At 39.9% G+C, this 12,663-nt stretch overlaps 2 protein-coding genes across 2 annotated transcripts; one reads left to right on the top strand and one right to left on the bottom strand.

Moving 5' to 3' along the window:
- The first annotated feature begins 841 nt into the window (after positions 1–841).
- LOC308391897 (glycine cleavage system H protein, mitochondrial-like) lies at positions 842–4,383 on the top strand. The gene is made up of 5 exons (XM_080874652.1): positions 842–1,028; positions 1,173–1,252; positions 2,551–2,614; positions 2,768–2,899; positions 3,824–4,383. The coding sequence occupies exons 1-5, from the start codon at positions 878–880 to the stop codon at positions 3,919–3,921; spliced, it is 525 nt and encodes a 174-aa protein (XP_080730778.1). The 5' UTR covers positions 842–877; the 3' UTR covers positions 3,922–4,383.
- A 146-nt stretch (positions 4,384–4,529) lies between these two features.
- Positions 4,530–11,126, bottom strand: LOC308391896 (deoxyribodipyrimidine photo-lyase). Its single transcript, XM_080874651.1, has 9 exons — positions 10,733–11,126; positions 8,767–9,274; positions 8,323–8,634; positions 8,044–8,216; positions 7,861–7,945; positions 7,550–7,782; positions 7,218–7,412; positions 6,878–7,103; positions 4,530–6,754 (listed from the first exon to the last, which is right to left on the bottom strand). The coding sequence occupies exons 1-9, from the start codon at positions 10,976–10,978 to the stop codon at positions 6,210–6,212; spliced, it is 2,523 nt and encodes an 840-aa protein (XP_080730777.1). The 5' UTR covers positions 10,979–11,126; the 3' UTR covers positions 4,530–6,209.
- Positions 11,127–12,663: the final 1,537 nt, after the last annotated feature.

The following is a 12,663-nucleotide window of genomic DNA, read 5'->3' as shown; positions in this document are numbered from 1 at the left end:
TTCTTTTCATATTTTTTTTTTATATTTTAATTTGTTGCTGCTGAATATGTGGGCTTTTGTTTTCCAATTATTTCCAAGTGAAATGTGTTGAGGAAATAGCAAGGCATGTCTTAGAACAGTCTCATATTAAAATGTCTAGATCTTTAAGTCACTGATTTGAATGTTTATTTAACTTATACTTCAATTAATGTCTAAATCTTGAGCATTGCTAGAGCAGCAAAGTATATAAAAAGTATTGGGACATAACCTACAATCCATTATTTGAGTCACTGTAAAGTAATGGTGTATGTGTATTTTATTATATTTTTGACACTTAGATTTTTAAATCAGTATAACTTCCCTTGGCTTTGCTGACAGTAATTTCGGCATTGTACTGGAAAGATCAACTAAAATAGTTGGAAATATAAAAAGTAGTACACCTTCCACTTTATCACCAAGGTAATGTTAGACTTTATTTTACTGAGTTATTCAGCCACATGGGAAAAAACAACTCAGAAACAAAAATTTATTTTTCCTTTTTTAATATTAGATGATCTTTGAAGCTGAAACATGTCTTAAATGGTATAAAACTTTCAAACTGCCAAGAAATTTATTTTAAAATAATGCAGCATCGATTCTAAGTCAGTTTCCATTTCCATCTGTGGCAACTTTTAAAAAAAATCAACAGGGGTAGAAGTAATTTACTTTGGGCTTGAGTTTGGCATTTCTTTATTTTTTAAGAAATTTATTGCTAGTTAAATTATAATAATAGTTTTTATAATAGCAAACCGAGCGCTCAAGAGGATCAATAACGATGATCGGTGGAGGGCAGTAAAGCGCCACTGATACCTCTCATATCAATGAAGAAGAAACATGCTCTCATCAGTGAGCGACAAACATGGCTGCCTGTTGGCTACTCCGTTCCCTCTCTTCCAACTTTTCTACAGTTTTGCCTTTACTCGCTCGTTCAGCGTCGCTTTCTCCATTGCAGCTGGCATCTAAGCCTTATTTTGGAAGAACGCTAGCCTCTTCTAGCCGGTTATCAGCAGGTATTCGACTATGCATGTCTTGTATTAGATAACATTAGCGACAGAAAGGACACGATAGCTGCAGCGTGTTTGAGTGTTTCTGTCATACTCGTCGAGGACTTCAAAATCCTCGCTAAGTTCTGAGTATGTTGTGTTATCTTGCAGCGCTTAAATTCACAGACAAACACGAATGGATTCGTGTGGAAGACGGAATCGGGACGGTCGGGATCAGCAACTTTGCACAAGTGAGTATTCCACCTTTGCGCGTGCACTTCACAGACCGGTGCCAAAATGTGATTTCCGGAATTTGCCAGAAAAAGAAGGAAAAAAAGATGATTACTGGTGTTGTCTTAATAAATTATCAACTGATAGTTGATTTCAGAGTTTTATGTGTAATGTGTTTAATTGTATTGGTAAATAGACTTTATATGTTATATATGAAAAATAAAGAAATGGCCTGTTTCGCGAGTATCTTTATGGCTCTGCATTATTCTATCTACATTATAATCAATCCAGTCCTTTTTTGGCCACACAATATCTTTATAATAGTGTTATTTTTAATGCTGCTTGGCCAGATCTCTCTCTTTAAAAATTGACATTTTTATATGTCAAGAGACTTTTTAGCTGGATAAGTAAATGCTATGTAAAAGTCACTTTGTCACAAACTGGTTTATATCATTCTTTAGAGATATGGTTGGCATACGTTTCATGTCTAGGCTGACAATGTTTTGGTAAATCACTCAAATCACTTTTTGAGACAACACTGATTAAAACTGCTATCAATGATTTGATGGCTTACAGTATGTGAAACATATTTCTCTTAAATGTTATCATTGTGTTTTGAAATAAACAGTCCAGTAGCAGTAGAAGCTGCACTCAGTTTTTGGCAGAGGGACTTGTATGTGTCCTTTGTTTGTTCAGGTGTTTCATTAACATTAAAAATGTCTTTTTAAAAGCTATTTTAAGTGGCCAGAAGAGACTGGGTTTATTATTGTGTAAAATACACAGTTGGTAGGTACAATAATATAGTCATAAAGATACTTGTTATTTCTTTATTTCATATGTAGATTATGCGGAGTGCAGCCTATTTTTCAATATAAGCAAATATATTAGACATAAAAACATAATCTTTTTTTTTATGTTTGCAGGTGATGACTTTTTAGCACAATGGCGCTGAAATATGTGCACATGCAAGGCAGATCCAAGCTTTAAAGCTCTTTTATTATGCAAGCTAATTAAGGCAATGCTCCCTCACATGGCCCCCAAAAAACTTAAATAACATATATTTACTGACATAAATATAAAGTACAGTTTTTAAACTGGCATTTATTTAAAAGTTTAGAAAGTATATGTAGGACTGACAGTTGTCATTACATTTCTTGTGTGTGCACAACACTCAAACACCAGATAGCAGTGACTCAAATGTAAACACAGACATCCCTTTCCACAACATTTAAATGAAACGCAAATAACTGTTTTGTTTTGTTTTTTTAACATCATACTCTGGTTGTCCTGGCTAAATGTTTTCCCTAACCGCTTGCAGGAGGCATTGGGAGATGTAGTTTATTGTGGACTGCCAGAGGTGGGGGCACAGCTGGCTCAGCAAGGTATGATGTTTGCTGAATAATAGTGAATATTATTAAGATGGGTATAAAGCTTGATCTCATGCATGTCATCGCTGGATTTAGAGTCACCACAATGCAGGAAAGTGGATGGCCTCTTGTCCCTCATGACGTACTTTCTGAAATTTACTCCTGCAGATGAGTTTGGAGCTCTGGAAAGTGTAAAGGCAGCCAGCGAGCTTTATTCTCCTTTAACTGGAGAAGTTGTAGAGATCAACACGCTACTGGCAGACAACCCTGGTCTGGTCAATAAATCTTGCTACAAAGATGGTAAGTACACACATAAACGTCACAGTGCAGTTAGTGGAGGGTACTCTGGTGTATGTATGAGACATTTTAGATTAATGCAAGAGCTTAAATAGAATTAACCAATGACATTACTCTTTGTGGTTTGTCACAACATTGGCATTTTCTTTCGATTGGTGCATTTTTTTTCTATATAGATCACTGCTAAAACCTAATGTTTTTTTTTTAACTGTTTTATCACCCAGTATAATACGTGGCAGTAAGCTATGAGGTTTAATCTCTGGACAGTAGATGGCAGTAATACAACACAACATAACAGTGAAGACAGGGTCTACATTAAGGCCATAAAGCTGGAGCTGTTCTATTGTTACATTACATTATATTTCATTAAAATGACCCTTCATTGCACATTTTCTAACTAACATCTGAATATTTGATGTCCAGAGACATTGTATGTTTCAATCTCTTTTCCCTCACTGCATTCATTCCATTTTATTTAAGTTAATTACTAACCCATCACAATTACCTTTATGGCCTTTGGTAGTAATGCACTGCAGAATGTTAAAATAACCTTTCACTTATAACATTCACTCACAGTCTGAAAGCAAAACATAAGCTGTTCACTCTGGTGGACTATTTTACTCAAGCAAAAAAAAGTGTGTGTGTGTGTGTGTGTGTGTGTGTGTGTGTGTGTGTGTGTGTGTATATATATATATATATATATATATATATATATATAACAGTGTCAGTGACATTTACAAACATTTTCTCTTATAAGGTTTTTAGCTTGTATCTTTAAACAATGCAAAGAACAAAATATACTCATATTTTGTGTAGTTATTTTGTTTTGTTTTTTCATGTGAAGCATTTAATGCTACAAGTACTGAAACCAGTGTGCATCTTTGAATCAGAGCTTAGCTTAACTTGATTTTTACACATCTATTATAGGTTGGCTCATGAAGATGAGCATTTCCAAACCTGCCGAGCTTGACAGTCTAATGGATGAAGCTGCATATGAGAGATACATCCATTCTATTGAGGACTGACATAACACCTTTCTGTATGTGCTGTGCACCTTCCCTTTTTCTCACAACACTGGCAGAGAGAGGTGCACAATATGTGCCTGTCCGTTAAAACGCAATACATAGCATTCTCCAGTGGAGCTCTGTAGCTCCAGGCTACTGATCTGTCAGTGCTGTAGAGCTGTGAACTTTAGAATTTCTTTACAGACTTAATTTAGGGGACCTTCCAGCCTGCATTGACCTAATATCCATTGTTGGTTTCTTAAAGCATCAAACCACCAAAAGGTGGAAGAGACTGAGACTAGAATAAAATAGTTACAAATCATTTCAGTGAAGGACTTGAAACTCTGTCTTGGGACACTGTTTGACTTAAAAAGCACTTTTGTCTTTATGGTATTAATTATTTTGATCTTCACTGCATGTATAAGGGTTAAACTGTGGACAGAGGACCTGTGTAATAAAAAATAAACATTTCCTTAAAAAGTCTCTTTTCTTTGTCATTTATTTCTGAAATTTTTATGTTTTATATACGGCTTAAAGAAAAAATAAATCGCACTAATATAAATATATGTATATACACCGCATTCCAAATTATAATGCAAATTGTGTTTAAGTGTCATAAAGATTAGTTGTTTTTCAATTAAACCCATGGATGGAATTGTGTCTCAGGACTCTTTGTATCATTGAAATCAATCTTGGACACTTATGATCATTAGTTTGCCAGGTGAGCCCAATTAAAAGAAAACTACTAAAGAAGGATGTTCCACATTATTAAGCAGACCACCATTTTCAAGCAACATAGGAAGGAAAAAGTATCTCTCTGTTGCTGAAAAGCATGAAATAGTTGAATGCCTTGGACACGTAATGAAAACCTTAGATATTTCACAAAAATGTAAGCGTGATCACCATAATGTTAAGAGATTTGTGGCTGAGTCAGAGCACACATGGGTTCGTGCAGATAAAGGCACAATGAGGAAGGTTTCTGCCAGACAAATACATCAGATTAAGAGAGCAGCTGCTAAAAGGCCATTACAAAGCAGCAAACACTTATTTGAAGTTGCTGGTCCCTCTGGAGCCCTGCGAACATCAAGGTGTAGGATCTTCCAGAGACTTGCAGTTGTGCATAAACCTATTCAGCCACCCCTAACCAATGCTCACAAGCAGAAACGGCTGCAGTGGGCCCAGAACTACATGAAGACTAATTTTCAAACAGTCTTGTTCACTGATGAGTGCAGTGCAACCCTGGATGGTCCAGATGGATGCAGTGGTGGATGGTTGGTGGACGGCCACCATGTCCCAACAAGGCTGCGTCGTCAGCAAGGAGGTGGTAGAGTCATGTTTTAAGCCGGAATCACAGGGAGAGAGCCGGTTGTCCCCTTTAGGGTCCCTGAAGGTGTGAAAATGATTTCTGCAAAGTATGTGGAGCTTCTGACTGACCACTTTCTTCCATGGTAGAAAGAGAAGAACAAAACCATCTTCATGCAAGACAATGCACCATCTCATGCTACAAGGAATACCTCTGCATCATTGACTGCTATTGGCATAAAAGGAGAGGAACTCATGGTGTGGTCCCCATTCTTCCCTGACTTCAATCCTATTGAGAACCTTTGGAGCATCCTCAAACAAAAAATATGAGGGTGGGAGGCAGTTCACCTCCAAACAGCAGCGCTGGGAGGCTATTCTGACATCCTGCAAACCATTCAAGTAGAAACTGTTCCATGGATGCAAGAATTGTAAAACTGCTATCAAATAAGGGGTCCTATGTTAATATGTAACTTGACCTGTTAAGATGTTTTTGATTGAAATCGCTTTTGATGTTAGTGAAATTGATCTACTAATGCTGCAAATTCAACAAATAACCATTTTCAATTCTTTACAATCTATAAAATCTTTTGAAAGTCTGTGTGCGTAATAATTTGGAACAGTGCATTTTAAGTTTTTTTATTTTTGAAAAACATACTGTTTTCATTGGGAGTTTTGTTCAGTAACATTTGAATTATACTCTATTGGTCGATGACTCGAAAATTATGCCGACTGTCATTTGAATCGACTAAGTAGCAAAAACAGAAAAATATCATTTGCATAATAATTTGGAACGCAGTGTATGCTGCCATTATTAAACACAGTACCTGAGGTCAAACTGAATATAAACTTTTGAGAGCATTTTCCAGCCCCCTTGCAATCTACTTTTTTTCCACAAATATTTTCCACATCCACATTGGCAGAATATGTCTTGGCATAATTTTTACACTCAATAAATTTGTAATATGTTTACATTCTGTGGCAAATGACTAAAAAGTTTGTAGTCTTGGTCACTTTAGAGAAGTGACTGCCCCACCGGGTACTATAGAGAACCTGTCCTTGGCTGTGGGAGTTCGTCTGGCCCTGCCTCGAGGTGAAGGAGACGGTGGGAGCCCCTCCATTCTCCGATAATCGCTGTTGAGCCTCTCCTTTCTTTGGACTGCCTCATGCATTACACTGGCAGTGAAGTCTCTCTTATTAAGGAAAGCAATGGTCTCGTCCCTCTTTCGGCTCACGTATCCTTTTAAAACTGCGTTGTAGGGGTTTGATGTGGCATCAGCATCCGGATCTTCATGCTGGTGTTTGAATTCCATGCGAGTGATGACAGGCAACAGGAACTGCTTTCCTTGTGTCACCACAGCCCCATCCTTGTGTGATAAACCCAAAGCCTCAGAGACCAGGCGTGGGGGCAAAGGCACCAAATCGCAGCCTGAGCGTTTGTCCACATACTGTTCAAACTCCCTGCGCACCAAAGCTACATCCTGCAGAGACTGATTCCTTCGCTCCTCGAGATCTGTAATTATTCGCTCGGGATACGACTGGCCAAACACCACACCTAAACCGTGAGGACAGCATCGATGTAATAAATTGATATATTAACTGTTAAAACTAAACTATGCAAAGCATGATTCCATACATTTATCTTATTTAAAAAGTGAATTACAATAAAATGTCTCACCTGCACGCCGCAGCATAGATGCAGGACATTTCCAGGGTTTGTGAATAAGCTCGTCAGGCAACTCTGCAAGTTCAGGACACCATTTCCTAACATAGGTACCGTAGGGGTCACAGGTCATTGCTGCGTCAACAGGGTGCATGACAAAGTTCCAGTGATCCAGGCCACACATGCCCCCATTCTGCCACATCATTGCATCTATGGCAACATCTGCATCCACCAGGGTGTCCTAAAAATGGGTTGGATACAGTCAGGAAGTTAAGTAGTACTTGTGAATATTTGTCAGGCATTTGGTGCAATATCTTTGTGAGTGCATTAGTCCCAGTGTGCACACGCATCTCACCTGGAACCAGCGATAGCCTTCTTGCCAAGGCAGATAAAGATATGCTATGAGAAAAGATGCCACTACATGTCTCATGTAGTTGTTCATCCAGCCTGTTTGCCACAGCTGCTTCATGGCTGCATCGACCAGAGGGTAGCCTGTTCGTCCTCGCTGCCATGCCTTGAGGTGGCCCCGATCACTGCTCCACCGCAAAGCCTGCCAGTGGATGTAAAATTATCCATAATGTGGTTTAGGCCTTTATTACAAATTAATAAATTGACGTGGCAACAAAAAAAGTTTACAATTTTATGGTATGGTTAATATTCACTTTGTAGTCTATAACTAATTTCCACCTTGTATGGAGGTCTGATGGATTCCCATGGGAGGTCAGGAAACAGCGTGAGCTGCCAGTAAGCCAAATCTCTCCACGCCAATTTGCGTTGGAACTTTAGGGGTCGACAACGTGCTCCTTTGGCATCCCACATTAACCAGCGTGGACTGAGCTGACCAAAATGAAGATAGGGCGACAAGCAGCTGGTGTTCGGAGCATCTGCCCTGCCTGACTCTTTTTCATATCTATACACACCTAGAAATAGAAATAAATATATGGTGTTGTTCATTGCCAAGTCTGTTAAGATAACCAACTGAACAATAGGTGTCTCACCATCATGAAGAAAGGCCTCTAGACGGGCTTGCGCTCCTCCTTCACTAAAATCCCAGGTCTTTCTAATATTCGCTGCCCAGTCAACCTGAATGCCGAAGAGAAAACAAAGAAAACATTGACAGATGCGTGATTTAAATTATTTTTTAAGTTGTTTTGTTTTGCCTTAGAGCTTTGGTTTCTAACCGTTGTGCCATCCTTCCTGCGGGGCATGCGTGCCAAGCCTAGTTCATCCAAACAGAGCCCCTTTGGCCAGTGGGCAGGTGTAGGGAGAGATACTGGGGGGTCCAGGGGAACTCCTACTGCAGTCCCTGGGTTCTGTCTACAGCAGCTCATGAAGTGAGAGACTGAACCTATTCCTACATCATAAAAAAACAATAAAAGTTCATCAGAATAGCCATATTGTAATTTAGGTATACATTATCAGCAAACCCAGTATGCACATAGAAATATGCTTTGACTAACCTCGAAGGCCAACACCCTCCGTGGTGACAGAATAAGGGTCTCTGAGACAATAAGAGTGGAACATCCTGCATTCAACACCTTGTTTCTGCAGATCTGATACTACCAGATCATCTCTCTCCTTCAGCCAGGGCTCATACAAGGCATTAGCCAGCACTGTTCTTGCCCCAGTCTCTTTAATCAGCTCCTTAAGTGCCTTCAGAGAAGATTCAGTACTTGTCATCTCCCCATTTGCCTTGAGGACGACAAGACGGCTGCCGATGTGCTCCAAAGATGAACAAAAACACAACAATGCCTGATGCAACCAATATTTACCTATTTAAAAAAGGGAAGATACATTCAGACAATTAGAATACAGAGCCTTACAAACAAGGATTTTGTCAAGAACTATTATGAAGACATGAGACAAAGTATTGCTATAACCACTGATTCCTTGATCAAACTTACAAGCTCCTCCCATAGCCACTGTAATGCCCGTTCCCTCCTCTTCTTTGGGGCTCCAGATGAAGACAGGTATGACAGGTGCACCCACTTCTAGTGACGCCACGAGAGCAGGATTGTCACACAGCCGCAAATCCCTCCTGAACCACAGTAACACTGGTGGTGGTGCTGATGGAGAGCGGGGTAAACCTACAAGGTGCTGGCCAGTACATTTTCGCCTCTGCCGCCTATTCTTAGAGCGTTTTGGTTTCTGTGATTGATCCACATCTCCCTCCTGTTCTGAGACACACACAGTCTGACCTGTCCCGAGTGTCTGCTTATTAGGATACGTACTTATTTGAAACTCCATCTCTCTGGCTGTCTGCGGTGGACTCTCTCTGTTCCAGGATCCAGTTTGATTGGTGCAGTTGCTTCCTTCAGGCTTTAATATAGAATTCAGCTGAACAGATCCTCTCTGACCTTTCATATCCAGTAGAGAGAGAGCCAAAGCAAGTTCCAGCTCGTCATCTTCAGTCTAAAATTTAAGCAGGACAACCCACTGTTATTACTTTTAAAACAATTCTTTAGTAGTTTAAAAAGACGAATGTGTACACTATGCCCTAAATGACAAGACATTAGCTTTTATCAAAAACTACCACAGGTGTTTCAATTATTTAAATGTATTATCTCTTTAATTAGATGGGTGTGTACAGGCACGGCTTGGTTTACACTCATCAAGTACTTCATAAGGGACACATGCAAACCTGTCATTCTTCCTTGCAGACACCTTATTGTAACCCAAATTCTCCCCATCACCGGTTCCGTCTTGTCACTCAGGCTTCATTCAAGCCCCCATCTTCATCTCCAACACCGCCCTCTAGATTCCAGGGGGTCCTGCCCTAATCCCTATCAGCACTGGGATTAAATCCTGCGCTGATGGGCAGCATCACATGCATCTCTCAGGTCCTGTGTCAGGTCTTGTTTTTGATTTTTTTTCTCCTATTTCTTCTGGACATGACTTTCAGATACTGTTCATCTGCTTTAGATAGTTCTTTAGACCTGCCACTTCTTTTGTCCTCCACTTGTCCACTTTCCTCAAATTGTTTAGGGAAAGTGGAAAATGCCAAGGAAATCACAATTTCCATTTTCTAAATTACTTTTAGACATTTTTAGAAAAAATCCCTACAAATACAAAGAAAACTGAAATGGGAAAAAATTGGGAGACATCATCTCGATGTAGGGAAGCATAGAGCTGCCACCCAGGCAAAATAAAAATAGAGATATATCACAAAACTTTATTGTTCTTACAATATACTTTTCATGTTTGTTCAATATACTATCACGTCATTACAATATACTTAATATCACGTTATAACAAAAAACTTTTTATATTCTACGAACGTAATAATTATGTATATTGTAATGACGTGATATTATGTTGTTCAAACGTGAAAAGTATATTGTACTAACATGATAGTATATTGTGAGAACAATAAAGTTTTCACGTTATGATGTGATATAGCTCTATTTTTCTTTTGCCTGGGTGGCAGCTCAACGCTTCCGTAGTTCTCGGGAAAATATCACCAATTAACGCAGATCCCGGGGCTCCGCATTCACAAAAGGGGGAAACTTTAGCCTTGGCAGTGGTTTGCAGTTTCGGTGAAGAGCTGCTCCTGTACCGCCATTAGGAAATCATTAATACTTATGTATGTTTTCTTTCATTTATTTACGTATTTATTTATTTTAGGTTAAGCTAGGCTAGTAGGTAAAATGAAAAAGTGACAAAAACACAACTAGCTACCTAAAGTTACGTGTATCATCAAATGCTTGAGTTAATCTCTAAAAGCGCCAGTCGTTTAATTAAGTCCTGTTACTTCCTTATTGTGTTTTGTTCGTGTCATTTTTTGTATGTATTTTATTTTTGCTGACTTAAGCCTAGGTGTTACAAGTCCTCCAACCTGAATGTACTTCTATTGCTGAAACATTTACTGACCTTGGTGAAATATTCCTGGTAGATGGAGGTGAGACTGGCGTGCAGGAGTCTGTCACCCGTGGACAGAGGCTCGATGAGGGACAGAAACTGTGAGCGGGTCTCTACTTGCCCCAGGATGGACACACACATGGCGAAGAAACCCTCGGGATCCTCTCGACCCTCCAGTACTTCCCCTAACCACCATTTCACTGTGGCTTGGGCATCAGCTCCTGAAGGAGGCATCTTCGAGTAAAAGGTGACTGACATTTTAGTTTGTTAAAAAGATTAAAGCCTAAGCTCTATATTCACGATCATCTCAACCTCCTGAACTACCGGTTACCAAACAACAGCTGATTTTCAGTTACACAAGCCATGTGTCAAATGTTTTGTAACCTGGGGTAAATTGTAATGAGTAAAAAGCACCAGTAGGGGGTGTACAAATCTAATATAAACTAGAAAGCGAAAATTTCTGAAGAAATTTTAAGTGTGCCTATGCCGCCGCTAATCAGTATAGTTTGCCATTCAAACGGCTACAGAGAGCAAAACTCAGCAGAGCAGCCATTCTCCACCATGAACTATGGTAAAACCAAACACCGCTCGCGCCTCACAGATGACATCTTACGGTTTTGTGTAAAGATGAGGTGACTTCGTACAGCCCCAATTTGTAGACGCTGTGCGCAGAGGTTCATAAGCAGACCCGACAATGTTTGCATGAACACACTTTGAAGCATTACGTTATGGACCACTTTTCACACATAGTTGCTGTACCCACACAGCCGGCTGTAGCTTTTCATCTCATAGCCCGACACATACACACAAAAAAAAAAAAAAAAAAAAAAAAAAAAAAAAAAAAAGCAGAGAGAGCACAGACTTTACACCTGAGAGGCGTGATTGCAGATGCCGCTGAGGTGGGTCCACCTCCCCTGCAGCGGCACTGCAGACCACGCCCTGCCACACACATCAAACACGTAAAATAAATATTTATGCACTTTTCATTCACTTTTTGTTTTTTGTTATTTTTACACAGTGTTCTGAATGATTAACAATGGTCTACAGCCAATCTTGTGTATTATTATACAAACTTTGGTTGTAAGATTCAGATAACTATTTAATAAAAGCTAAATATTTTATATGAGAGTAAGAAAGAAAAGTATATCTTTGTCTCATACTCTCATCAGACAATACATGAACCTCTCAATAAACAAAATATATGCTCGGCTTAAATGACAAACCGCTATTTTACACAGTGGAACACTTATTTTTAAACAAAACCAATGCAGTTCGCCACTGACAGTGCTTACCTTTGCACATCACAGTAAACACTGAACCAAGATGGCGCCCACGCGAACGAGAAATCTGAACTACGGTGTCCTGCAGAGGACAAATGGTCAAAATTGCTAAAATTTACAACATATATGCAGCTCAACAGCGACACCTTGTGACTTATTCCAGTCACTACCTTACATATACATAACGTCTTACCTGACATTCAGTTCACCGGACACTCATACTGAATCACCAGCCCATATAAATGAAAAATAAGTCCAGCAGCCAACCAAGAGTCATCACAAAGACTAGGGGTGACACGACAGCGTGAGCGGGCCTGGGTGTCAGCCAGCCCAGCCTGGGTGTCAGCCAGCCCGACCTGGGTGGCAGCCAAGCCGCACTAGCCAGCTAGCCGGCTAGCTGCCATGCGGCGGTGAAACGAGAGCGTGAGCCGGCCTGGGTATCAGTCAGCCCGGCCTAGGTGTCAGCCAAGCCGCCCTAGCCAGCTAGCTGCCATGCGGCGCTAGCAGTAAAATCGTGAGAGATATGGGACTTCTTGATAAAATATGGGACTTCTTGATAAAACGAGCAGATATTTGAAGTTTACACCCCTACATTCTCGCCTGAAAATAGGGGAGGCTGTCATAAAGTTCAAAATCAGTAACTTAGCGCGCACAGCTGTATAG

Source organism: Rhamphochromis sp. 'chilingali' (genome assembly GCF_963969265.1).
Source record: "Rhamphochromis sp. 'chilingali' genome assembly, chromosome: 2".
Classification (NCBI taxonomy): domain Eukaryota; kingdom Metazoa; phylum Chordata; class Actinopteri; order Cichliformes; family Cichlidae; genus Rhamphochromis; species Rhamphochromis sp. 'chilingali'.
The sequence above is the reverse complement of the archived record's forward strand: the minus strand, read 5'-3'. Positions and strand labels throughout refer to the sequence as shown.

Excerpts from the sequence above, each read along its gene's own strand:
- LOC308391896 (XM_080874651.1), bottom strand. The coding sequence starts at position 10,978 with ATGTCAGTCACCTTTTACTCGAAGATGCCTCCTTCAGGAGCTGATGCC. Across the intron at positions 8,217-8,322 it reads GGAGGGTGTTGGCCTTCGAG|GAATAGGTTCAGTCTCTCAC; the intron begins GTTAGTCAAAGC and ends TTTATGATGTAG. Across the intron at positions 7,946-8,043 it reads GCAGGAAGGATGGCACAACG|GTTGACTGGGCAGCGAATAT; the intron begins GTTAGAAACCAA and ends TTCGGCATTCAG.
- LOC308391897 (XM_080874652.1), top strand. The coding sequence starts at position 878 with ATGGCTGCCTGTTGGCTACTCCGTTCCCTCTCTTCCAACTTTTCTACA. Across the intron at positions 2,615-2,767 it reads GGCACAGCTGGCTCAGCAAG|ATGAGTTTGGAGCTCTGGAA; the intron begins GTATGATGTTTG and ends TTACTCCTGCAG. Across the intron at positions 2,900-3,823 it reads TAAATCTTGCTACAAAGATG|GTTGGCTCATGAAGATGAGC; the intron begins GTAAGTACACAC and ends CATCTATTATAG.